The 26,756-nt window shown below is 34.0% G+C and overlaps 2 protein-coding genes and 3 non-coding genes across 5 annotated transcripts; all 5 read right to left on the bottom strand.

Moving 5' to 3' along the window:
• Positions 1–1,044: 1,044 nt before the first annotated feature.
• Positions 1,045–1,192, bottom strand: LOC145580527 (small nucleolar RNA F1/F2/snoR5a). The gene has a single exon (XR_014099549.1). It is a non-coding gene; the product is annotated as a small nucleolar RNA F1/F2/snoR5a (small nucleolar RNA).
• A 218-nt stretch (positions 1,193–1,410) lies between these two features.
• Positions 1,411–1,496, bottom strand: LOC145580518 (small nucleolar RNA Z196/R39/R59 family). The gene has a single exon (XR_014099540.1). It is a non-coding gene; the product is annotated as a small nucleolar RNA Z196/R39/R59 family (small nucleolar RNA).
• Positions 1,497–1,564: 68 nt separating this feature from the next.
• LOC145580517 (small nucleolar RNA Z195/SNORD33/SNORD32 family) lies at positions 1,565–1,642 on the bottom strand. Its single transcript, XR_014099539.1, has one exon. It is a non-coding gene; the product is annotated as a small nucleolar RNA Z195/SNORD33/SNORD32 family (small nucleolar RNA).
• Positions 1,643–20,357: 18,715 nt separating this feature from the next.
• On the bottom strand, positions 20,358–20,825 carry LOC145578047 (uncharacterized). The gene has a single exon (XM_081635450.1). It carries the CDS (start codon positions 20,823–20,825, stop codon positions 20,358–20,360), a length of 468 nt encoding a protein of 155 aa, XP_081491576.1.
• A 4,335-nt stretch (positions 20,826–25,160) lies between these two features.
• LOC145578046 (uncharacterized) lies at positions 25,161–26,465 on the bottom strand. The gene has a single exon (XM_081635448.1). It carries the CDS (start codon positions 26,463–26,465, stop codon positions 25,161–25,163), a length of 1,305 nt encoding a protein of 434 aa, XP_081491574.1.
• Between the last annotated feature and the right edge of the window lie 291 nt (positions 26,466–26,756).

Genomic DNA, 26,756 nt, shown 5'->3' with positions numbered 1-26,756 from the left:
AGTCCACATTAATAATTACTCTTGTCGTGAATGACACTAGCAAGTGTTTGGGATGATGTTAGATTTATTTCTCATTTTAACATGGGACTCGGTTTAGCTCTCAACCTATCTCAATATTTGAGATATCATTCTATTCATTTCTCATTTTAACATGAGATTCGGTTAGCTCCCAACCAATCTCATTGTTTGGAAACACCAAAGGAAAGTACTGAATACTAGTTTTCTCCAAAATACTCTTTACACTCTTTTGGAGGATTTCTATTCTAAAAACAATTGCCAAATTTTACATTTTGGCCTTTTGGGTCTTGAATTTTAGTCAGGGTGTCTCATACTGTCACATAGAGAGCCCAAAATGTCAAAATATGCATCAAATATCAAATCAATTTTATACTTTCTTAAGTTCGTATGTTGGGCAATGGTTCTCAAATATCAAAATTAACGTTTCAGATTTTGGGTTTTGGGTAGGTTTGAATTTTATTTGATTCACCTGAACACAAAGTCTCAAATATCAGGCAATAAGTTCTAGACTTTGGACAACAAGTCTCGTATACTTCATAATTCATATAAAACACAAAACGGTAGTTAGTATAGATAATTTTAAACGACAATTAGTATGGATAATTTTAAGCGATAATTAGGTTCTATTACTTCAAGTGATAATTAGGTTCTATTACTTCAAGTGATGAGAATCGATCACAGCACGAAATCTAACCACTTGAGCTCACTCTCATAAGGTTCTATAACTTTCAGAAATCTAATGGAGTTATAAAGTCAAGTTGTTTTTGAAAATAAAACCAAATATCATCAATTAACATTAACGTTTTTGAAAGTCCGTTATGCTCGACATGCCTTCAACCCTCGACAAGCAAGCTATCGGTAATCGGTGCCACCCTCTAGGTCCATCCCTTAACAGGGCCAACCACTCGGCTCGCGACAGGCCCTCGGCCAGCAAGGCCACCCTCTCGGCTGGCAGAGGGGCTTGAATAAGCAATAGCCATTGATCGCTCTTGGCATACCGTTGGTGTTTTTTCAGAAGAATAAATGAAATGTGAACAGCTTTAAAGTAACAGAAAGCTCATAAAAGAAGAGCAAACTGTGTCGCAAGATCTGTTCTAAGGATTAATATGTGCCCGTAAAACGAGATGTCCAGCCACTATATACAAGTCTGGACATTAGATACCATCGGGCAACCATAACCACTCGCAACCGAGTTTAATCGTCGTATTACTAATTTAAATTACACTATCAACACGGACTGTTTACAGTTTGGATCTATTTAGTCGTCACATGATCACATTACTAGTTTAAAAATTAAAATTCGAATTAGACCATCAATGCTACTACTAATTCTAGTCTCTAACTAAGAGAGCATTCATTATTCAACAATCAAAAATTGAAAAAAAAAATACCAGCAATCTCAGCCGAAAGATGGTGATAAATTTATAATCTTCACTGATAAATCAGGAAAAAACATAAAATCATCATCATAGATTGCATAAATGCAAAGCATTGATTTAAATCAAATTAACAAAATAAAAATATAATTTGAGAAAATAGATAATTTAAGAGATCAGATGGTAGTGCATGTAAGATATTCATCATCAAAATGCTGAAAAGGTGGATACAAATCCTCATTTCTCCTTCAAAATTTCACTCGAAACTATACTTTTTCATTATTTAAAAAAAAATAAAAACTTATTCAAATTCGAAAATTTTCCCGGAAATGAAACAAAAATTTGCAAAACAAATGACCGAAATTGAAAATTAAAGAAAGAATTTCACTCCAAAAAGCAGCTGATGTTGATGCTTACTGAAGCCCAAATTTGAGTTTATAAATTGATGAGAATAAACCCTAGAATTATTAACTTGAAATCGTAACCGCACGATTAGAAAGAAGCTCTCACCGGCTGATGTAGAGATGCCGCCTATGAAGCAGAACAATTGCTGTATATCTTGATTGGGCTTTGATTGTGCTTCTATGTTTTTTTTTTTTTTTTTTTTTTTTTTTTTTTTTTTTTTTTTTTTTTTTTTTTTTGGAAAAAGGACCTTAGTTGTATTATCTCGTGGTGCCTGAGTTTTGTGGTGATTTCATGTAATCAAGCCCATTTCTAAATTATTTTAGAAAATTAAAAACAAAAAATTTGTGTGGAACTATCCTAAAGATAGGTTTATTTTGTGAATAATTACCCTGATTTTAAAAAATTTTGTTTATAACTATTCTAAAAATTTGCAAATTACAGCCATTTAAAGTTCGTATTTTGCAAATTGTATCCATTTAAAAAAAAATTACAAATTGCAACCCAAAAGTTCGTATAAATTGTAAATTGCAGCCCGATTCAACTTTTTCATCGGTTTACAAGTCGAAAAATTTTCGATTAAGGTTTTAGGGGTCATTTTAGTTCTTAGGGGTTCGAATTGAGCTCGAAATTAGCAAAAAAATAACGCAAGTGCCTCGTTTTGCGTAACAAAAATGTATCGATTTGTGGGAAACTGTAAAAATGAGACACTTACATTATTTTTTTTGATAATTCCGAGCTCAATTCGGATCTCTAAAGGCTAAAATGACCCCTAAAACCTTAACCGAAGATTTTTCGACATGTAAACCGATGAAAAAGTTGAATCGGACTGCAATTTACAATTTATACGAACTTTTGGGCTGCAATTTGCAATTTTTTTAAATGGCTGCAATTTGCAAAATACGAACTTTAAATGGCTGCAATTTGCAAATTTTCCTAACTATCCGTAAGATCGTAAATGTTTGTCTAGCACTACCCATAAACAGTTTTTCGTCCAATTGAGTCATTTGTAGAGCCCACTCCTACAATTTCTTACTCAATTAACTCCCCTCCTCAACTACCTCTCTCTTTCTTCATTTACTTTCCTTCCATTTTCACTCATTTTCTTTGATCTTCAACTTTAACCATCTTAATCTAACCTAAACAAATCATCAAATTCATCCTCTTTTTAAGAAATTGATAACGCCTAAAACCCCTTTCTTTGGCGTCTTTGACAAATTATGGTGAAAGAGAGAATTGAATGGCTTGATTATTATTCATCAATAGGTAGATTATTTATATACAAAACCTACGCTCATAAGATAGAAAACAATCTTCCTAAAAGATATACTAGCATAATCATAAACCTAAAGATATATTCTCTAACTAATATCTTTAACATAAATAAACCTAATTATATTATTTTCTTAACGATATATGATATATTTTCCGATATCTCATATATCTAACACCCTCCCGCAATCGTAACGGCAGTAACATGAACGTTGCAATTCGAAATTCTTCTCTTTGTTGAAGTCGATCGAGTTGCACTACTCTGTTGATGTCGCCTTCAATTTTTTTTGTCTTGAATAATGAGAACGTTCAGCTTTTCGAACTCATCCATCATCAACCAAGTAAAAACGTCATTCTTTTCGAACTTGCAAAAATAACATTACAACAAGAACGTCTTTTTTTTTTTCCTCAAACTCGTCATATTTCATTTGGTTTTTCATAAGCTAAACTGAGTCCCAATCAAATATTGATTTTTCAGATTAAACCACTCTCAAATTTCTTATTGGTTTTATTTTAGAGCAAAACCAAACTCAAATTCAAAAGAACAAAATCATACTCAACCAATCAAATATTGGTTTTTCAATTACACAAAAATTTAATAGTTATCTTCAATCTCTCTCACTTTTTACTCTTTCTCCATCTTCCCTCACTCTATTATCCCTCACTTTTACCCTAAATCTATAATTTATCTCAAGTAATTAAAAAAGTTATAAATTTTCTGTCAAGAAACAATAATGGTAAAAATTTTAAGGGAGCAGTCAAAGGTATGTGAAGAAATAACATGACTACGTATGTTATTTCGAAAAAAAAAATTACGAAGAATACTAATTTCCTTTTATATTTTGCAATTATTTTATTTTTACCAAAATTTATGTTATGTTCGATTGGCGTGAGTTTATCCTTAGACCCAGACTCCAGACTCTACCATATTAGCTTTCCAGTTTCCACTAACTTTTAAATACTTTTTTATTATACAAATTTATACAAGACTTTCTCCAAATTCACATATTGTCCAAAGACTCACTTCAGACTCACTTTTCCTCAAATAATTTAAATCCTAAATCACTATTCGTTGGTTTGTTTAAAAACAATCATTATTTGTTGTCTTTTACATTTTAAATTAAATTCTCTAATTTCATTCGTTAATTTTGCTAATGTGGCAATTAAATTTTTTACGATTTAAAAGGATTATTTCTTAATTATATCCTATAATATTTAATTAACTAGCTATTGTGGGTTTGAAAAGGATAAAAAATTAGGAAATTTTGAAATTTGGTACCTCAAAAATGGGGTTGTTGAATTTTGATACCCATTTAAAACTTTATTTTATTTAAGTACCCATCAAAGCTTAAAATTATAGGTTTTGGTACCTCAGTCCATGTTCCGTTAAGTTTTCCGTTAGTGGGGCCCAGCCATGGTCCTGCCACCTCCCAGCCACCCCTTCCTCCTCCTTAGCCACTACACTGCCAACCTCTCTCCCCGTACTGCCTGGCGACCCCGAAAACCACCCCTTCACCTCCAAAATGAACCACCGACTCCAACCAACACCACCTTTCACCACAAAATCCACCAGCCAACACCAAAAACTCCACCAGCCAACATCGCCTTTCACACAAATAGCACCCACAGAGCCCCATCGCATCGCCTCAAACACCGCCCCTAACAAACAACACCCAGGCAGCCCATAGTCAGCCACCATCAAGCAGCCCACGCACCAGCAATCAACCACAACGGCACCAATAGGCAACATCCCATAATGTACACCAAAACCACCACCGCAAACGTCGAAGCCACCACAACCACCGTATTCGCCTCGAACACCGCCTCCACGAACACCCTTAAAGCTACCGCCTTTGTTGTTGTTGTATGATTTGAGGAGAGAGAAAAGAAATTGAACCCAAAAACCCTAAAAAATTGATTTGGGGTAAAGTGGGAAGGGGTGGTGTCGGGGGCAGCCAAGAGTGGGAAAGGGGAGGGAGATCGACGGGGGAAAGGGAGGGGGTGAACTCGCCAGCGCCGGGGGAACATTTGGCCACAGGCATCCGACACGAGGAGGGGGAAAGGTGGCTGACGGGGAGGGGGGAGGGTGGTAGTGGCTGGGTTTTAGGTTTTTTTATTTTTATTTTTTTTTAAGTTTTTCATTTTTTTCTTTTTTTTCAAAATAAATAAATTATTAATTAATTAGAAATTGGGCCCCACTAGTGAAAAGTTTAACGGAAGTTGGACGGAAGTACCAAAACCTATATTTTGTAACTTTGATAAGTACTAAAATAAAATAAAATTTTAGATGGGTACCAAAAATCAACAAGGGTCATTTTCGAGGTACCGAAATTAAAAATTTCTTAATTATTATTTTAATGTAATTTAAAATCCAATCAAATGTGATAATTTTAGTTTATATACTAAAAATCTCACAATTTATGATCGTTCACCAAATGTGCCGGATAATTTTTTTTTTATTTTCTAAATAATTTAAATCATATATACTGTTTTATTCTAAAATAAAATATGGCTGCTAAAATAAAAATATAATTTTTTTCATTATTTATATTATCTCATTCGTCAGATATTTTGGAGAATTTTTTTAAGGTTGGTTTTTAAAAATAATTTAAATCCTAAATCACTATTTAATGGGTTTTTTTTTGTTAACTTAAGCGGCACATAAAATTAAAATAAAATCATCTCAAATCGTATTCGTTAATTTTCCTTATGTGACGATTGACTTTTCTAATTCCGAAATAAAATATGAATATTTTTTTCTCGTTGGTTGATAACTGGCTTTGTTCATGTACCCGAGTCAAGCACTTTTTTTTATATATATTTATTTTGATTTATTGATCTAGGCTATAAAGATTTTTTGTAATTAAAAATATTAGTTCTACATTATATTTATTGAATATCTAGATAAATTAAAGTCTCTAATATCAAAAGATAATTGTTTTAATAATTTGAATTCTCAATCACTATACTACGTTTTTTTAACTACCTGACAATTGAATATAAATTCTTAAATCTCATACGTAACACCCCAATAATTCTCCCTTTTCCAAGCCACTTACTTTAAATAAAATAGAGGAGAACTATTGACATGTTAACGCCACGTGTTAAAACGCTAACACTTTATCAAAATATCACAGCGGAAAATCCAACTTAAATCTTAAAATAATATAATTTAGAAAACTAATAAGTTAAAGCTTACAAACTGGATCCATAAAAGGCCCTTTTTTAAAACCAAACCAATATTCAAAATCCCAAAACATAAATAAGTTCAACACAAAGAATGAATACTCTCAATCACACTAATCCCTTGACAATGTGTATGTCAAATCCCTGAACTTCACATCATCAAGCTAACCTGTGCAATAATGCTCCCCAATAATACAAGTGTAATAATTGGATCATTACAGGATCATTGAAGGCAAAGGCCATGACCAATGGAAAACACACACAAAAGCACGCAATAAGCAAAGTTGAGTACATACAAGTTACAACACACCAACCTAGCATGCTCAACTAATTAAAGTAAATAAACATTCCACATGAATTCATTAACCAAGACTCCACACTAAAATAGTTCAATCAACTCAACATACTCACTAACCAATTCCAACCACTTGACCCTTTATTTTAATTTAATTAATTTAATTTGGATTAAGCAATAGATGAGGTTATCCAATCCACCAAATCATTTTGGTCCCAAATTACCATTTAAAATAAAATATAGCGAGATGCAAGAATGGGCGCGACTCCATTCTCACAAAGTTAGTCTAGGATCCCATCTAACTTTCATTATAAAATAAAAATGTAAATACCAAAGAAAAGAGGACATGTCGATTAAACAAGCCTCAGAAAGCCACGAGCTACCACCGTGTACCCCAACCCATAATTGTCAATACTCTAAAAGTGCACCCTTTCTAGAGTGTTATTGCTCATCCATGTTTCACTTTACGTGATCACAAGTTTAATTTATAATAGCGGACTCATTCAAGTAACCATACACAACAATCATACATAGAATTCACTTTTATTCTTATTTAGGACAATGATGATCACATCACAAATTGACCTATAATTCCTTTTAAGTTCCAAAGTATCCGAAATTGTTGAACATACTCAACCCACCTAGCCATTTCAGCTTAATCCACCTTTACTCAACATACTAACAAGTCATACTTGAGTAATAAATAAAATAATAATAATAACCTCATGGAACAATTAATAAATTCATTCCACTTAAACCATTCCATTCCAATCCTTCAATAATCCAAATGTGATCATCAAACCAATCCAATAAAATATGCTTGTATCAATAATCCATACAAACAATTAATCCAATATAATTCAACATGCTTGCATTCATAATTCCATACAAACATAATCAGTTCACCAAAACATGTCTCATAACACATAAGCACATGAATTAATTCAATTTTTAACCAAAAAATTTTCATCCAAGAGTTCCCTAAACATGAAACTAACACTTTGTTTGGATGGAAGGAAATTGAGGGAAAAGAAGGGAAGGGAATTGGAGGGGTAGATAACCTTTCATTTGGATGACAAATGAGGGGGGGAGAGAATTGGAGGGGAGAGAAATAAAGAGTTTAAATTGTAAGAAATTGATCTCTCCAAATGTAACACCCCCAAGTCTTCCTCTACAAAAATACTAGTATAATACGTTTAATTATACCGTAGAGATAGACTTAGGCGTATTACCGCCGCGTGATTACGCAAGACTACTCAAACTTACTAAACAAAACCAATACTTTGCAGCGAATACTTCAATACTCTTCTTTTATTAATAATAGACTATAAATAGTAACCATTGTCATGAGTACTCAAAAATAAACACAAGACCAACACTTCCTAATCTAGGTGAAACCATTCCCGGGACTCCATATGCTCAATTATTGAATCCACCTGAAATTAGTCAACACTGCTTACCATTAAGGTAAACAGGTCGAACTAAAACAAAATAAGAAATACGGATTAGCAAAATATGCTAAGTACGATAAGTGCAAGATAATTAAACTCAATTTATTAGCAAACATGCTTTTGAAATCAATTCCATCCTTTCCAATGATTTAACCAATAATTCCAACTCAAAATTCCAAAACCAATTTCAATAATCAATATCAATAGTCAATTCAATAAACCAATTTCTTTTAATCCAATTCCTTTAAAACCAATTCCTCACCCAAGTGTGCACACCCCCAAGCTAGTCTCCTTATATTACAAGGCTATTCTTGAGGAAAGACCCGGTCATACAAAGTCCAAGGCCTTATCAATAAACCAAATCCGCATAGTGGGATTACCAACATGCTTGTAAAGCATTAATAATAATAATTCAATAAATCCTCTTTAAATCCAATAATTCCAACTTTTAATAATAATAATTCAAACTCCTTTTTATTTAATTCCACATGCTTTCAAAATCAAACCTTTTAAACATGAATAATAATTTTAATTATTTAAAACATGATATAAAATCAATACTCCAATTTATTTATCAAAACCAATTTATTTAAACATGCTTTTATTTCATAAATCATAATTCAATTCAATTTATTTCAATTTAATTCAATCATCATAAAATCATTCAAACATGCTTATTCAAACCAATTACTTTCAAGGTATCTAGCCACCTAACGTACCTTGATCCTTGCTTATCAAAATCACACAAAAAGAACTCAAGTATCTTGATCGAGCACACCCTACAAATAAATATAACCTTAATCAATATAAGGTTAACAAATAATCACAATAATTAAATTAAAAACCCCCAACTATATGTACATGAACCTTTTAAATTAATTTTCATAAACATCATTAAAAATCTGATTTTATATGATTAAAACTACACATAATAATTTTTATAAATCCCCTATAATAATAATAATAATAATAATAATAATAATAATAATAATAATAATTGAATAAGAGAAGAGAAGAAGAAAAGATAAGGAACCAAGGAAAATAGAAGAATTGGATTTGCGTTGGAAAGAATAGGCAGAAATTGCAGAGGCTATAACTCCTTCGATATAACTCTGAATTGGGTGATTTCTGAGCCTAACCTCAAGGATTTTTCAAGAGGAACAATCTTTTGTGAAACGTCAATACCCAAAAACTGACTAGAAGTACCCGAAAATTGGCTTCAAAGATAAATGGGATGATTTGTGTAAAAAGAGGAGAAGAAAAGAAGAGAATTGGTGTGAAGAATGTGAGAGGTATGGAGGGGTATTTATAGGCTAGCTCATCCAATAATTATAGAAAGAGAATGTGGGAAGAATTATGGTAAGTAGGGTTTAAGGGATTACTTGGAGAAGTGAGTAAAAGAATTAAGGAAGGTTTTGATATTAAGGTGATTGTGTATAATTAAATATGGAAGGTATGTTTGTCATGGAAAATAATAAGGAAATTGGAATTACTTGGGGAATAATTAAGAAGAATAAAAGGCAAGAGAATTTGATGATCAAATATTAAAAAGATGGAGAAATAGAATTAAGGAAAATAAGAGATTTTGGGAGATAATTAAAAATACAATTTTACCAAAATAAATTCCCCTAAAATAATTAGAGAGGGCCGAAAATCTGAGCTATATCTTGAGCTTCCCATAGCTCATATTTTTGGATTTCTCTTGGATTATTTAGAAAGATTTTGCTCGGCTTTAAGGAATAAAATAATTGTATAAATAATATAGAATAAATAATTAAATACCAAATATTCACCAATAAATAACCAAGAAAAATCAGATGTTCCATACATGGAAAATCTGAAATCCCTAGCTAAATATTGGGAATTTTTGGCCATCTAAAATAATTAATAAAATACTATCTTGCTTTAATTAAAATATCCGAAATATGTAAATAATCTGATTTTTAAAATAAGATAAGTGGATGATAAATCTTATCCAAAATAATGATTAGTTTTCAGAATACTTTTGGCGCCAAAATTCAAACATTATTTTGGCTCCAAATAATAAATTTACTAAAATACCCTTTTTATAAAATAATTCCTAACTAATTAATTAGAAAATACGTATGAAAATACGGGGTATTACACCAACAATGGAGATATTTGGAAGGAATTAAAATTCATCCTTCTTCCCTCCCTTCCCCTTCCCTTCCCACCCCTTCCCCTTCTTTTTCTTTTCAATCATCTATCCAAACACATTGTAAGTTCTTTCCTTTTGGAACCTAAACATGATACTACTTACAACGAAGTAGACATGTACGTACCTCGTATAAACAATTCTTTGTTCCACTTTAAATGACTTAAAAGTCTCCTAGGGAATAATCACCTCCTAGAAAACAACCAATAATAAAAAATTAATACCCAAACTAATTTTCAGCAATATAATTTGATTTAAAACTCATTAAAACTTCCTTAAGAAACATATTTTTATGCTTAATTAATGAATAGAAATACAATAGGAACAATAGCCTCAAATTAATTGATCACTAGAACCCTAAAATCCAATTTAAATAAATTAAACCCTAGGTTTTATGATTACAAAATCAGAAAATTAAAACTTTTATATAATCTGAAAATATGAATTAAACAACCAAAATATAATTTTCATACTAATAAAACAAATTTCAAACAACTAAAACTAAAATCCAAAATTAATTACATAAACAATAAGCTAAATAAAAAGAAAACAAGGTGAAGGAGCAACAACAGCCACGGTGGGCTGCTGGTGGTGCGCCGGCGATTATGGATGGCGGCGCCGGAGTCCGACGGACGACAAGTAGCTGGCGGCATAACGGGTTTTTCATGCAAGAAGCAGGAAGAAAAGAAAGAAAGGAAAAAGAATGAAAAAGGAAAAAGAAAAGAAAATAAAGAAATAAAATAAAGACTAGCTTTTTTGTGTGGGGAAAAAAATTTGGGGATTTATGGAGTATTTATAGGAGAGATAGTTGTAAGGTAAGTAGAAAGATTGAGCTTCATGAAAATAATGGGCCAATTAAATAAATGTAATGGAATAGGCTTTGTTTGAATGAGCATAAATTATAGAAGGAAGGTTCATAAAATAATTTGTGCAAAAATAATTTTGGAAAAATGAAAATTAAAAATCCAACCTTTGTATTTTCTTCTCTAAAAAATCCAACCTTAAGTTTATCCCACAAAAATCCAACCTTTATACCCCATCTTCATCTAAATTTTAATATGATAATTTTGTTAATGTATTTAATCTTTTAATGGGATAAATGATAAATGATAAGCGGCCAATTTTATTTTTTATATATTTTTTTGGGCAAGATAAAAAGAATGACTATTTGTTAGTTTTATATTTTTATATTATTTTTTTTATATAATCCAAATTGAGTTTTTCTAAATGAATGTGGTTCTAGTTGAAAACAAAATAATTTAAATATATATTTTTTGTCTAACCCAATTGAACATCTTTATTAATTTAAATTGAATGTAATTTTAATATTTAAAGTTAATCCTTTTTCCTATGTTATTAAATTAAAAATTATGAAAAACTCGTTCAATTAAAATTTAAAAATGTTCAATTTAATTTTTTTTCAAATAATTAAAATAAATAGTGACATGGAAATCTACGTGGTGTGGTACCTGGTTTTTAATGGACAAAGATTAGTCTATAAAAGGTTCCACTTAAGTATCTAATAAGCCTTATAATTAAAGACTTAGAGTCTCCACCTTATTTTTATCCGAATAAGGATGGATTTTAAAATAGTCAATAAAAAAAATCAACTGTTAACTCCATAAAAAGAAATAAGGCATAGGGTTCGGGGTTTAGGTTAAGAGAATCGAACGTCTGGAATTCGTCTTCCCTTCCGTTCTAAGGAACGGGCCCTTACTATTGCGTTGTTAAGAATCAAGTTTTAAGACATGTAAACCACATTAAAAAAAATTAATATAAGGTAGGTTTGAGCACCAAAGTTGCACTACGTACCGATCATAGCGAGATTTTGAATTCACTCACGGATCAAAACCTTCGTAGTTCGGACATATGCCATGTTTTAAATAACCAATTCCATTGGGTTTTTAATTTGGGTTATTGACATAAATGTCATTTTTGTAAGTGGGATTTTAGTGATCTTTGACAGATTCATTCATAAAAGTAAAATGAACCACCTTGGTTGAGGAAAATCACCCCGATTGGTAATCACCAAAAATGTCTTTTGAATAAGACAATTCAACAAATGCATCCCGATTGACGACTTTTAAGTGGATCAAGGTATTTTTTGGAGTGAAAATGTAAGGGTTCACTATATAATCTCACTTTGGGTTTAAAATCACTCAAGGGTAATTTTGTAAGGTTTTAAGGGTTATGTGTTTAGGCTTAATGGAATTGACCAAGTAAAACACGTCACCTGTCAAGGCCTTACTTTCAAATAAAATGGAACAATAAACTATATATTTAATTATATTCGATTGTCAATTAATCCATCAGGCAATTATAATGGGATATAAGCTTATTTTTATGGAGATGGATAATTGTTACAACCTTATACAACTAAATAATTAATCTTAACCTCATGTTTGGAAATGAGGCCATAACCTTATATTAACTATCATCAATTATTAGAAATAAACAAGCAAAGTTATGATTCATTCTTGTGTCACAAAAGGGTTTGAACTAAAAAGGTTCACGAAATTATAAAAGAAAATAATGTTTGTTAAAACTTATTTCTAAAGTCATCTTAAAATAAAATAAAAGATTCTTAAAATAACACTTAGAATTAAGGCTGGTTAAAACTCTTATTTCTAAAGTCATTTTTAAAATAAGATTAAAGACATTTTAATTAAAACTCCATGAGTTAAGAAGTATATATATAATATAGTGTAATATAGGTTTCATACCACCATTAGTTCTTTAAAAATAAATTAATACACTTTTTAAAAAGCAATTAAGAGAAAAACGTGCATATTTCATCTCTTTGATAGGTTGAACTAAAAAAATCATTAAAAATAATAGAAAAATCGAAAAATTATTGTGAGATATGGTTGGAAAGATCTTGAAAAGTTCTAGCACTTGAGCTAAAGAAATGGAACTGATTCTGGTCGTAAGGGTTGTTTCACAGGCCATCTTTGGGTCGTGGTAAGTAATTCTTTACTCTTGAACAACCTTTGCTTAAACTCTTAATTCCTTAACTCTTTAAGCTCACTTTAAGAAATAAATCATTCTTTAAAATATATATTAGGAAGTCACATGAATGTATTAACCTTTCATATTTAAAATGCATTATAAAGAGATGCAATGCAAAATGCAATTAACCCCCCTCTTTGTAACCTATCACCTCACCAATAGGCTTGGCTTTCTAATGTGGAGTAATGAGAGATTTAGGGCTAATTTAGCACCTAATATCGTCATTACCCCTATTGGTAACATCACATGAAAACAAACACATTAGTTAGCATAATAATAATACTTAAGGAAATTAAGAAAGGAATAAAGATAATACCTCGAACTAGATGTAGCAATTTTTTGGATAACCCTTCTTACTTATCAAGGATGAAAAGATGATCACTCCTTAATTAAAGTGCAATAAAAGAGACTAAGTGATTTTTTTTTTTTGGAGTTTTGAGATATTAAAGGACATTAATGAAAGAATAAAGCTAAAGAACTTTTTTTTTTGATTTTTGATTAGAGAAAATAAACTTGAAAAATAAAGCTAAATCTTGAGACACAAACCCCCTTTTTTTTTTTTGGTTTTTAATATAGACTTACTAATATTTTTTAATAAGGATAATAAAAAAAAATAATGCTTGAACTTGAAATAGTTTTGTGTTTTTTTTATACGAATTAAAGATGATAACAACTCTTAAATAAAAATAACAATATCAACTTAATTATAAGATGCTTTTAATAAGCTAATAATTTAAGAATAAAGCTAAATTAGAGAGATTTTAACTAAAGCAAAGATTAGAGGAGAAAATTTTTAGAGAGAGAATTTGTAGGAATTTTTGGTGTGTCTCAAACTTGAAAATTAGGGGGGGGGGGTATTTATAGGAAAATAAAGGGGTTAATTTGTAAATAAAAAAAGTAAATAAATTAAAAACCAAGGATTATTTTTGTAAATATCAAGATTTTGGTAATAATGAGAATCTTGATATTAAATTCTTTCGTTTTATATGTAACAAACTTACTTAATCTGTTTTGCAACACCTAAACTGATAAAATAAAGAAAACCGTAATAAAATCAACTCTAATATTCACATAAAAAGGTTCTAAATTCCATGGTATACCCACATGGTATACGATAGCAGAGAGCCTAAATTTATTCAGTGACTATTATGCTTACCAAGGTATTAAAACAACACTTATAAAATAAATATCAGCTCTGAGATGTCAGCTCTAAAAGTTACACAAATACATTAGGTTACAATACTGATAGGATTGGACAAAATATTTCAGAGCTTATATAAAAAGTAAAAACAATAACCCCTGCCCTTATTAGACAGTATATATAAATTTACCCAAGAACATTTAAACATACGGCAAGACCTTAAAAGTACGAGCATTACAAATAATAACCCTTACTAAAAGTATAAAGTAAGGTAAATCATATAAAATCATAAGATTGACATGGTCAAAGTGAAAATACACCATGTAAAATCATACAATATTAAGTTATACGACATAAATTTCAGGTAGTCAAGAGTAAACTATATTCCTTTGACCGAATGACCTTAAAAAAAAGGTGAACCCTTATCTTGCTTTACTCTACTAAAACACAAATTTATATGTATCATAGTCGTAAAAAAAAAAGATAAAAGATACAAAACTAGATCAAAACAACAGGAAAACAAATAAAACAGAAGACCAAATTCACGTCGGCAACATAAATTAACGTAACGGAAATTACTATTTGGAATAGTGTCAAATATTGTTTGAATAGTGTCAAATAGTGTTTGAATAGTGTCAAATAGTGTTTTGAATAGTGAAATGCAATACATGACACGTCTGGAATCCAGCTGTCCCAATTAGCGTCAGATAAATATTGATACAATTGATCCAAATTGAAATTTATTGGATACAATATTAACCGCGGGGGATAAAAAAAAGGTAACGTTAATTCACTATTGACGATTGTACGTCAAAAATTGACAGAAGAATACACTAACTAGATTGAATAAGCAAAACAGAATGATTGAAAAACCAAAAAAAAAAAAAAACCAGGAATGGCAGAGCCATTATGTTGCTATGACGAAACAAGGGGAAACTAACAAGACTAAAGTATGGATAAGACAAACATCATTGCACAATAACAGAAACTTAAGTTAAAGGCACACGATCCGAATTCTACGCCGACTTTACTATTCACACATACTTATTATTACTCGTTGTATTCACAAGTATTTCCCTTTTACTCTCGTCCATACAATACTCAATTATCCTTAGATAAATATCAATGGGTTTGGTCCGAACTTATATTTATCGGATCAAGTATTAACTGCGGGACAAAAAGACAAAGACATTATAACAAGCGTACATAAAAGGAGATCCCTTTAGCACTACAACATATAGTACCCATTTAGGTGTGGGGATGTTTGTCATTTCCCTATATTGGTTGGGCATGAGTCTTTAGAGTAGTGGACTTTATAGCTTAGGTAAACTGGTCATATAATAAAGTATTGCACAAATCGCAAAAATCACTAGATGAAATAAAAAGAATAAAACTTACTCTAGCAGTCTAAGTAAACATACGAATATACTTATTATACTCCAAAGGAGTAAACAACGCTTGTTTATAAAGAAAATGACATATTCCCCTGGCGAGATAAAAAATATTGTACTTTATACTATACGATTATTATACATATACATATAAAAATATGGTCTAAAATACTTACTTTTTACTATAAAAAGAAATTAGCCTTATCCAAAATCTCCACTCACCACTTAATTCTTATCTTCTTCCATCTTCCTCCTTACCCGAAAAAACCAAACAAAAAAAAAACACCATTAAAACTCGGCCACCATGTTTCGAGAAAACCAGGAAGATCAGCCTGTCTTCACCTTTGAGGAAGACATGAGGATGATAAGGGTGTACTTCATGTACATTGTGGGGCTAGTGGTCCTCCTAATGGCTGTATTAATTTATTTGTTAATCCACAAGTAAAACCCGAAAATTACTTCGGTGGAGTAGGGTAAAAATACATGTAGTGTTACCTGTACTTCTATATTTTGTAATTTAGTAGTTTAGAAGTACAAATTATAACATGTATTTTGGAAATTATAAATAAAAATCATTATTATTACTTGTTTTCTTCGTTTTAAATAATAAAACAAATGTCGTTAAGTTTATAAAATATTTTTAGCAAAATAATAATAATTATTTGCAAAAAACGATAACTATAATAATAAAAGATAATTAATAGTGATAATTACAAAAGTAATATCAAAATTTGGTGTCTACAGATTGCCCCACATTGATTGAGTTTAAATAAAACGATAATCAATGTTTGAGAAAAGACACGAAATTTTGATGTATGTTTCTGAAAAAAGGAAGGAAAATCCCAATTGATTTTCATTTAAACATTGGCTTTGGTGCAGCTGAAAAATAGAGTGAAATTCTCACTCAATTACAACACAAGTGTTGGCTTGGGTGCAGCTGGAAAACTGGCTGGAAAATAGAGAGAAATTCTCACTCAATTGCAACACAAACGATGTCTTAGGTGCAGTTGAAAAACTGGCTGAAAAATAGAGTGAAATTCTCACTCAATTGCAACACAAATGTTGGCTTGGGTGCAGTTGAAAATCTGGCTGAAAAATAGAGTGAAATTCTCACTCAATTGCAACACAAATGTTGGCTTGGGTGCAGTTGAAAAATTGGCTGAAAAATAGAGTGAAATTCTCACTCAATTGCAACACAAATGTTGGCTTGGATGCAGTTGAAAAACTGGCTGAACCTTGCACTAGTTTAATTTAGATAGATGTTTTAAAGATCAAAATTCCAATTTGCACGAGCTTTAGGGAAGATAATAATCATTCTTGAAGGAACATAGTTTATGGATTTCGGATGCAAAAACATCAGGTGGTTTGTACCGAGTATTCGGAAAAGTAAACTCCTTCGGCCTTTTCTTCCTGGCACCATTATCACCACCACCCCTATAAAAAGGGAGGTGATACTCATTATGTCTACACCAAATCAATTCCCTCCTTCTCCTTTCAAGCTTCTTAAGTCTTATTTCTTCACTCCTTAATTTTTCTAAGAAAAAATGAATGCAATGTTTCAAGAAATCAATGAAATCAGTGGAGCTAGAAAGCTCCAACTAAAAGGAGTGGTAGAAAACATTTCTCCACCTCGTCTTTCCCCTTATACAAGTGTCTTTACTAGAACCATCACCCCTCTCCTATCTATTCATCCTCGGTATGATATGATTCATGCTGCTGTTGAATTTTGGGATGAAGAACGCCATGTTTTTCGCTTTGGAGAGATGGAAATGACCCCCCTTCTGGAAGAAGTGGAGGGTTTACTAGGTCTTCATAAACGAGGCCGTGTGATTACACCTGCTGACCCAAGGGAAACTGATGCGGTCATGAGGGATTTGATAGATATACCATTAAATATGGAAAGCAATTATCGCCTGCTCGACATTTTAATGTTAGAGAATTTCCTTGAAACTTTCTCTTTACCTCATTGGGGATTTGGCAACAATGAAATTTTCCAAAAGTGTCAAGAAAGAGCTTCCATCCTTTTATTGCTCGGCCTTGTTTTACTCAAGGAATCATTATTTTCCTGTCATGTTCGCTGCCTTTCTTTGTTGTCACAGATTGAGTCAGGGAACTGTTTAGGGCCTCTTATCCTAGGGGAACTTATGATGGGGCTTGACCATCTGAAACAAAATCCAGGGGGTTTTGTCAAAGGATGTCCAATCGTGCTTTAACTCTGGTTATGTGAGAAATTCAAGCTATCTAGACCACCTATTCGAATTCCTTACCAAACCCGGCATATTCGGGAGTGAGGTTTTTTTCCTATATTCCGTCAATGTTGTAACCATGGTGCATGGACAGACCTTTTCGCCGCAGCTGATGTGGAATGGATCATTTCATTTCTCAACATAGATTCCATAACAATTAGCACTAGCAGGCGCAGAGGTGTCCAACTTCCAAGATTGTGTCGCGTCACCTTCTATCTTCCTTGGAGATGCTTGAGACAAGCGGGCCAACTCCAACGACTCCTAGAGTTCCATGAGTTCCCAGTGGTACCTTGTACCACCTATGAAATTGGGAATGTGGAAGCTCTTAGGGCATCATCTCGTGTATGGCAATTTGCACGAATGCTCCCAGCATTTTCAGTTCTTGAGGATAATGTTCCAACTGTGTCCTACGCAACATGGTTGTTGGAAGACCTCGAGGGTGATGCTTAAATAAATCCTTAGAAGGATTTCCTTATTGTATTCCGATACTTGTACTTGTGTTTCCCTTGTTTGTGCATTTTCAATTCCAAAAGAAGAAATTATATCCGAAGGCATTGGTTTTTCGGGAATGGTGTATGTGGTTGTTGTTTTAGTGGTTTTTTTTTTTTTTTTTTTTTAAAAAAGCTGTAACCTCGCCCAAAAGCAAGAGAGTTTGTGTTATATAAAAAAACTGTTTGTTTGTTGTAATCATATTTTGATAAGTATTGACTTGATCATGATCTTTTAACAATAATGAATATTTCTACATGACCCTCAAGCATGCAATGCAAACATGAATGAAATCTAAACTTTAACATGATACACATATACCTATCTAAAGCTAGTAGGAGATTCACGTTTTTTTTTTTTTTTTTTTTTTTTTTTTTTTTTTTTTTGCGAATCTCACAAATACAACACTGTACCAATCAAGCATAATACTTTTTCAACTGATCAAGGTTGGTGAAATGAACAAACTCATTTCCAAAAATTTTACTGCTCCTGCTGGTGTAAGATATTTGACCAGGAAAGGACCAGACCAGTTCGGCTTGAACTTTCCACGTGGATCATGAATCGGTGCTCGATTTTCCTTAAGTACCAATCTCCTTCTTGTATATTCCTTTCCCTGACCTTTTTATTAAAAGCCTGAGCTATGCGTCTTTGATAAATTTGAATGTTGTGAAGGGCCTGTAACCTTCGTTCACTTGCCAAAGAAAGTTCATCGTATCGTTCTTTAAACCATTGTTCTTCAGATATCTCGCTTTCATTCATTACACGAAGCGATTGAATCTCTGTTTCAATGGGAAGAAGTGGATCCATTCCATATACGAAAGAATATGGAGTAGTCCTAGCTGGTGTTCGAATGGAAATTCTATATCCCCAAAGTGCATAGGGAAGTTTATCAGGCCATTCTCGAGCCCTATCTGTCATCTTGGCGATTATCGTCTTGATAGTTTTGTTAGCTGCTTCAACAGCTCCATTGGTTTGAGGACGATATGGCGAAGATTGGTGATGCCTGATTTTGTACTTCTCAAGGGTTTCTTTAAGATGGCCTTCAAATTGTGAACCATTGTCAGAGATAATTTCAAAAGGTACCCCATACCGACATATAATGTTATTGATTACAAATTTTGAAACTTGTTTTTCCCCTAGTTTTGAATATGATGATGCCTCCACCCATTTCAAAAAATAATCAACAGCAACCAATATATATTGATGCCCATTTGAAGCTTTCGGATGTATTTTCCCAATGATGTCTATGCCCCAGCTGGAAAATGGCCATGGAGAAGTAAAATTATTCAAGCTAACTAGCGGCATATGATTAAGGTTTGCAAATAGCTGACATTTTTTGCATGTTCGTACAAAATGGATGCAATCACTTTCCAAGGTGGTCCAATAATACCCTTCTCGAAGAATCTTCCGAGCAAGCATTCGTCCATTCATATGAGGCCCAAATTCTCCCCCATGTACTTCTTCCATGATCCTTTGTGTCTGTTCCCCATCGATGCATAATTGCAAGTTTCCATCGAAACTTTTATGATACAACAAACCTTTTAATATTGTGAAATGAGAAGCTAGCCTTCGAATAGCCAACTGATCCTTCTTGTGACTTCCTTCAGGATATTCTCCATCGATCAGATATTTCTTAACATCAGTATACCAAGCATCCTCATTGTCTTCTTGGGTTAATAGAGCAATTGTTGGTTCAAAATTAACCACTGGAATTTCTTTTTCTACAATCGTTATTGATTGTACCTTCACATCATCGTCCCAAGTCAAATTTACCGCAAGATTTGCCAAAGCATCGGTGAAGCTATTTTGCTCACGAGGGAGATGTTTGAACTCTATTTCTTCAAAGAATGGGATAAATTGTTGAAGATACTCCGTGTACATTTGCAACCTTTCATCCCGAACTTTTCAAGCTCCAATAGTCTGGGAAATTATGAGATAAGAATCACCGTATACTGTGAGATTTTTTGCACCAGCTGCTAATGCTGCTTTGATTCCATAGATGCAAGCTTCATATTCAGCCGTGTTATTCGTCGTTGGGAAACTAAGCTTCACAACGAAGGGAATATGTACTCCATAAGGATCAATCAATAATACTCCTGCACCATTTCCCCTCCTGTTAGAGGCTCCGTCGAAATACATCTTCCATTGTGACGTACTAAGACAGAAAATATGTTCATCTGGAAAATCATCATCAAATTCATCACCCGATATAGGTCCATCAGCCAAAGCTTCAGATATAGCCCTCCCTTTGACAGACTTTTGATTCACACACTGAATGTCAAATTCTGACAATATCGCATGCCATCTTGCTATTCTTTCACTCAAGATTGGCTTCTCAAAAATGTACTTGATTGGATCTAACCTCGAAACCATATAAGTAGTATGTGCTTGCAAATAATGTCAAAGCTTCTTCGTTGCGTAAATAAGGGCAATGCAAGCTCTTTCCAAAGGAGTGTATCTAGTTTCATACTCAAGGAACTTTTTACTGAGGTAGTAGATAGCTATTTCCTTCCTTGTACCCTCTTGGTATTGTGCCAAAAGAGCTCCCATGGCCGTTTCCGTGATAGTAAGATATAATATCAAGGGCTTCCCTGGCTTTGGTGGCATTAAAACTGGAGGATTAGAGAGGTATTCTTTCATTGAATCGAATGAAGCCTGACATTCGTCATTCCATTTTGTAGGAACATTTTTCTTAAGTAACTTGAATATAGGTTCACACCGGGTTGTCAATTGTGATATGAACCTACTAAAACTCTTTTATGGCCTTTACCTTGTCAGAGTCGGCTTTAATTCCGTCTTGACTTACAACGAAGCCCAGAAGCTTTCCCGAAGTTAATCCAAATACACATTTTTGAGGATTCAATCTCAGATTGTATTTCCTAATTCTGTCGAAGAATGATTTAAAAGAATCAACGTGTCTCACGATCATGACTTTTGACAATCATGTCATCAACATAGACCTCCACAATATCATGGATGAGATTATGCAAAATCGTCGTTGCAGCCCGTTGATAGGTTGCCCCATCATTCTTTAATCCGAAGGGCATTGCTCTATAACAAAAGGTTCCCCATGGGGTAATAAAAGAAGTTTTTGACATGTCCTCTTCTGACATGAGTATCTGATTGTACCCCGAGAATCCGTCCATGAATGAGAACATGGCGTGTCCAGCAGTGTTATCAACCAGAACATCAATATGGGGCAATGGAAAATAGTCTTTTGGTGATGCTGAATTTAAATCCCTAAAATCAATGCATACTCTAACCCTTCCATCTTTTTTGGGCACTACCACCACATTCGCCAGCCATTCCAGATGCTTGATTAGTTTGATGAAGTTGGCATCAAGCTGCTTTTGAATTTCTTCTTTAACTTTGAGACTAACTTCTGGTTTCATTCTACGAAGCTTTTGTTGCTTCGGCTTGCTATCGGGGTAGAGTGGTATACGATGTTCAGTAATATTACGATCGACACCAGGCATATCAGCATAAGACCATGCAAACACATCCACACATTCTTTAAGTAAAATAATGAACGCATTTTGTTCATCGAGGGAAAGGGAAGACCCTATCTTGACTTCTTTTACATCATTATCCGTACCTATATTTACAGTTATAGACTCTTCCATGGGGGTCACACATGATTTAGGTTCATTGAAAAGTCCATTATTAGAAAATGCATCATGATCAAGATCAATTTCTTGTACGCAAATATGTTTACAAGCAACTTCATCGATGTCTTTATGATATGAGATATCAGGTAGTGTATGGATAGATGATTGGCTAGATGATGAGTTATCGGTTTCATAACCGTTTGAGGTAAAGGATTGAAAAGGATATATTTCGGGGAAAGGAAGGAATTGTTCTTGAGCTTTGAGTCGGATATTGTTTTCAACTTCTGTTTTTATAGGAGTGATAAGAGTAACGGGGTCGAATCGAACTTCATAATCATAAATTGGTGAAAACAAGCCTCTTAGAACTCCTTGCTTTAGATGGTCAGCCCAATCAATATCTTTCTTAAATACCGGTTTCTTATCAAACCATTTCTTAATAAAGTCTTCATTCCTTGCCTCTGCAAAGAAAATTTCTAACCCAGGGTGAATTTTCTCTTCATCCAAGTCACACCATGGTTCAGGAAACTCATAAAATAGTTCAGTGTAGTTTTGCAACACAAATTGCCCATTCAAGGTGAGAGACTTCCTTTTCATAACTTTAGAACCCATTTTCTCATCAAAACCCAACCCATGACGATTTCGCTTATCAATTATTGGGATTGGGTACCTCATGCCTTCACCATTTCGTCCTAGACCAGCTCCTGGAACGTAACCCATTTTCAACATCAATTGAAGTCCTCTAGTAAGTGTTTGTGGTATTGGATCTTGGATTTCTTGAATGAAATCCGAGGGTAGAGTAGATTTTCGAGTTTGGTTGGTCATCGGTTGGCAAGGTATACCTAAACATTACATACTCGAAGTTAGGATTTCCTCCTTTTTTTTTGAAAATACTAAAAAAAATTAGATGACGAACGTAAAAATGCATGCGGGAAGAAGATTTTGGTAAACATTTAAAAGACGTCTGTTAAGTTAGATAAGTTAGCGGGGTGTTCATTCCAAAAAATCTTTTAATAATTTCGGGTCGCGTCATAAGGCTGCCTACGTATCTCCAGACAGATTTTTTGTTTTTTTTTGTTTTTTTTTTCTTAGAGAATCAGACCCGTCGTAGTTCAAAATGGAAGAAGAATATATTTTTTTAAAACAGCTGCACTCAATCAGAGCTGCCTACGTACCCCAATAACAATGTGCCTGCAAGTACAATTTTTGTGTATGATCATGAAATAGTGCTTTGGGGGATCAAGCTGTACGTAGTTCTTTGTACCAAAAGAAAATATAAAGAGAAAGAAAAAAATGCTTGGTTTACAAAGTGCATACTACCCCTCTAATTCATCCTTCTTGATAGAGGGTAAGATAGAGATCACCATGTTGTTGCAGATGATTCCTTCCCCGTGCAGAGATTCCTTAGGCTTCAGGATTTTCAACAGTCTTTCTCGTAGTCTTGTTGAGATATCTTTTCCGAATAGTGACGAGGAATCAAAAGAGTGGGATCGTCTTCGCGTGTCAAAATGGAAAGGGCATTTATGGACACTTTCTGATTCGGGCCGGAAATTCTAGTTGTGCGCTTTATACACCAATGGAGGGCATGACATTCGTTAGTATCATGGCCATGTAACTGATGATAGTGACAATATTTGTTGAGATTTGGCCCAACAGGATAAGCTCCTGCTCGACGAGGTAGTGGCTTGATACGACCTTCTTCGAGTAGTTGAAGGAACAAATCAGCTTGAGAGGCCTGTGGCTGTGCCGGGCTTGTCTCTGGTGCGCTAGACTTAGGATGGGCCGGAGTGATGACCCCACGATCAATGAGATCCTGGATTGCACACTTAAGGTCGTAACAAGTATCTGTTCTATGCCCATATTGATGACAATAAATGCAATATTGTCTCATATCGGTTCCATGTGGTGGTAATGAATACACATAGCTTTTTGCCCAAAGAATACCTTTTTTGCTCAAACAATCGTACACCACACTCAATGGTTCGTCGATTCGATTGAATATCCTCCTGTTAGCTCTTTCACCTTGAGGGTGCACCTTAGGCCTTCTTTCCTGTAGTCGATAGGCATCAATTTCGTAACCATGTCCCTCCATGTGCGAGAGATCGGCGTATTTGATGGAGACCATATGTCGATAATAGAAATCATTTAACTTCCTTAGTAACATCAACATAAACTCCCGATCAGTAATGGGGAAACGAAGTTGAGCCCGAATGTAAGAACATCTTGAAAAAAGATGTGAAAATGATTCCCTGTCACGTTGCTCAATATTCACTAGCTTCAGTTTTTCGGTGTCAGTCTGTCGAAATTCAAACGCCCAATCACTGAATGCTTGAGCTATTTCTCCCCAAGAACCTTTACTTATTACCCCTGAGGTATAATACCAGGATAACGCGGGTCCATCCAGACTTCTGTTGAACAACATAGGAAAATGTTCTTCTGAAACATTTAAAGGATATAAGGTGTTCAAAAAGTTGTATAAATGGAGGATGGGATCTCCCAACCCATTGAACTTCTCGAACTGGGGGAGATTAAGATAACGATCTTCATGCCTGTAGTTAGGGAAAAGAATCAACTCCTCCGGGTATACTAACCTTTTATAACACAGGACATCGAAATCCAAATCAAAATCCTCGGCCCTAGATCTCTTCCGAGATCCCTCATCATTACCCTGTCTAAAAGAATTACTTGTCCAAGATTCTCCTCTAAAACATGGGTCGTTGTCTTTTGGAGTTTTAAGCTCTCTTTCTGCCTCATCTTCATTGGACCAATTTGTTCCACCCCTAACTTTTTGAGGTTTAACCTCAGAGTTATCGTCATCTTCTTGAAGCCCTTCTTCTGGATCTTCCTCGGTTCCTACTTCTTCCGGATCTTCCTCAGTTTCTTCATCTTCCTCTAAGTCGTCTTCCAGATCTTCCTCGGTTTCTTCTTCTTCCTTCCATGAGCCAATTGAATTAGATCCAATATTATGAATAGTGAATCCGTCTAATTGACTACCCTCTTCTTCATCTAAGTGGAGCACCGATTTTCCAACACTAGAAACATTCATAATATCTGGATTACCCACAAGTGTTACCGCACCATGATCCGTGAGCATCTTCACCTTTTAGTGTAAGGTAGAGGCTACCGCCCTGTTCTCATGAAGCCAAGGTATTTCGAGCAAAAGGTTAAAGCACGCTTTAATGTCAATTACCACAAATTCAACATGTCTAGCCACTGGCCCATATTCCAAAAGTAACTCGATTGACCCCAAAACATCTCTTTTGGCATTGTCATAAGCCTTAACAACCTGGCTTGAAGGTGTCAAGGCTTCTTTTTGATAACCCAGCTTTGTCATAACTCGATACGGGCATACATTGATGGCAAAACCATTGTCAATAAGTACCCGAGGTATTGTCCACCCATGAAATTTCACAGTTATGTGCAAAGAGTTATTATGGCTGACACTTTCTGGAAGATCATTGTCGGTAAACATTAAAGTGCGGTCGGCTCCATGAGTAAGTCCTACCATTTGATCCGATGTTATGGATGGATCGATTGAAACTTCATTGAAATGTCTCAGAACAGCAGCCCGATGGGGTTGTGAATGAGTCAACAACTTCCATATGGAAACATTTGCATTAACCTCCTTCATGCGCTTAATAACATCATCTTCTTCCTTATTCTCCTCTGTCAATTCCTTGTCTTTTTCTTTCCTTCTCAAGGCTTCCACGGGGTTCTCATCTTCAAGATATGAAGGTTTAAAATGACGACCTGCGCGAGTCAAATGAGCCACATGTAGATCTTCATCATCACTAAGATCATCAAGGTAGATTGGACATTGAATATTACTAGGGGTATTAAGGTGTGCCCCAGCATTTTCCTCAGCAATTGACAACAATGAGAAAGCCTCCTCTTCATTATCTATTAGGCAAAATGCCCCATTATAACCCATAGTGGCGCAAACATCAGAGAACGGATCCTTATTAAGGGTAACACCGGAACCCTTGCACGGCACAAGCTTGACCTTTTGCACAACACACACATAATTCTCGGATAATTGCATCTCATACATTCGAGGGGAATTTCGAACCATTAATAATGTTGGATCAATCTGGTTACCAAAAGTGGAGATGGTGTTTATAGAGATAGGAGGCTTATGATTGGGAAGAGGATTATTAGTGATGCTTGGTTGTGTATTTTTAAATTTATCAGAGGATGCCCCAACTGAAAGCCTTCCTCCATCTACTAGATCTTGAATACGGTGCTTGAATGTTGTGCAATTTTCAATGTCATGCCCAGGCCCTTGATGGAATTCACAGTGTTGGTTTGGTTTGTAACTGGGAGGAGGGTTTCTTGGTGGTGGCCTTGGGTTTAAAGGTTGAACAAGGTTAGCCTTTTTTAGTTTGGAGAAAGCTTGAGCATAGGTCATGTTCAAGGGAGAAAAATCCCTCTGTGGCCTGAGTTGGAATGCTGGTGCGACGCCAATATTGTGTATCAAGTTTGTTGGTTTTGAGGGTATTGAGTCATTGTTATTGGTTTTCCTGTTGCCCCCAAATTTAGGATTGTAAGAGGTGTTACTGCTGCTCCCTTCATCCTTCTTGATATCTCCCTTTTTTATAGCATCCTCCACCAAGGTTCCTGTTGATATGAGAGCCTTGAATGACGGAAAATACTGGAAAGCCATTCGTCCTATAATGAAGATTCTGCACTATCATCTGTA

This window comes from Chenopodium album, chromosome 14 (assembly GCF_948465745.1).
Source record: "Chenopodium album chromosome 14, dcCheAlbu1.1, whole genome shotgun sequence".
Lineage (NCBI taxonomy): Eukaryota > Viridiplantae > Streptophyta > Magnoliopsida > Caryophyllales > Amaranthaceae > Chenopodium > Chenopodium album.
The sequence above is the reverse complement of the archived record's forward strand: the minus strand, read 5'-3'. Positions and strand labels throughout refer to the sequence as shown.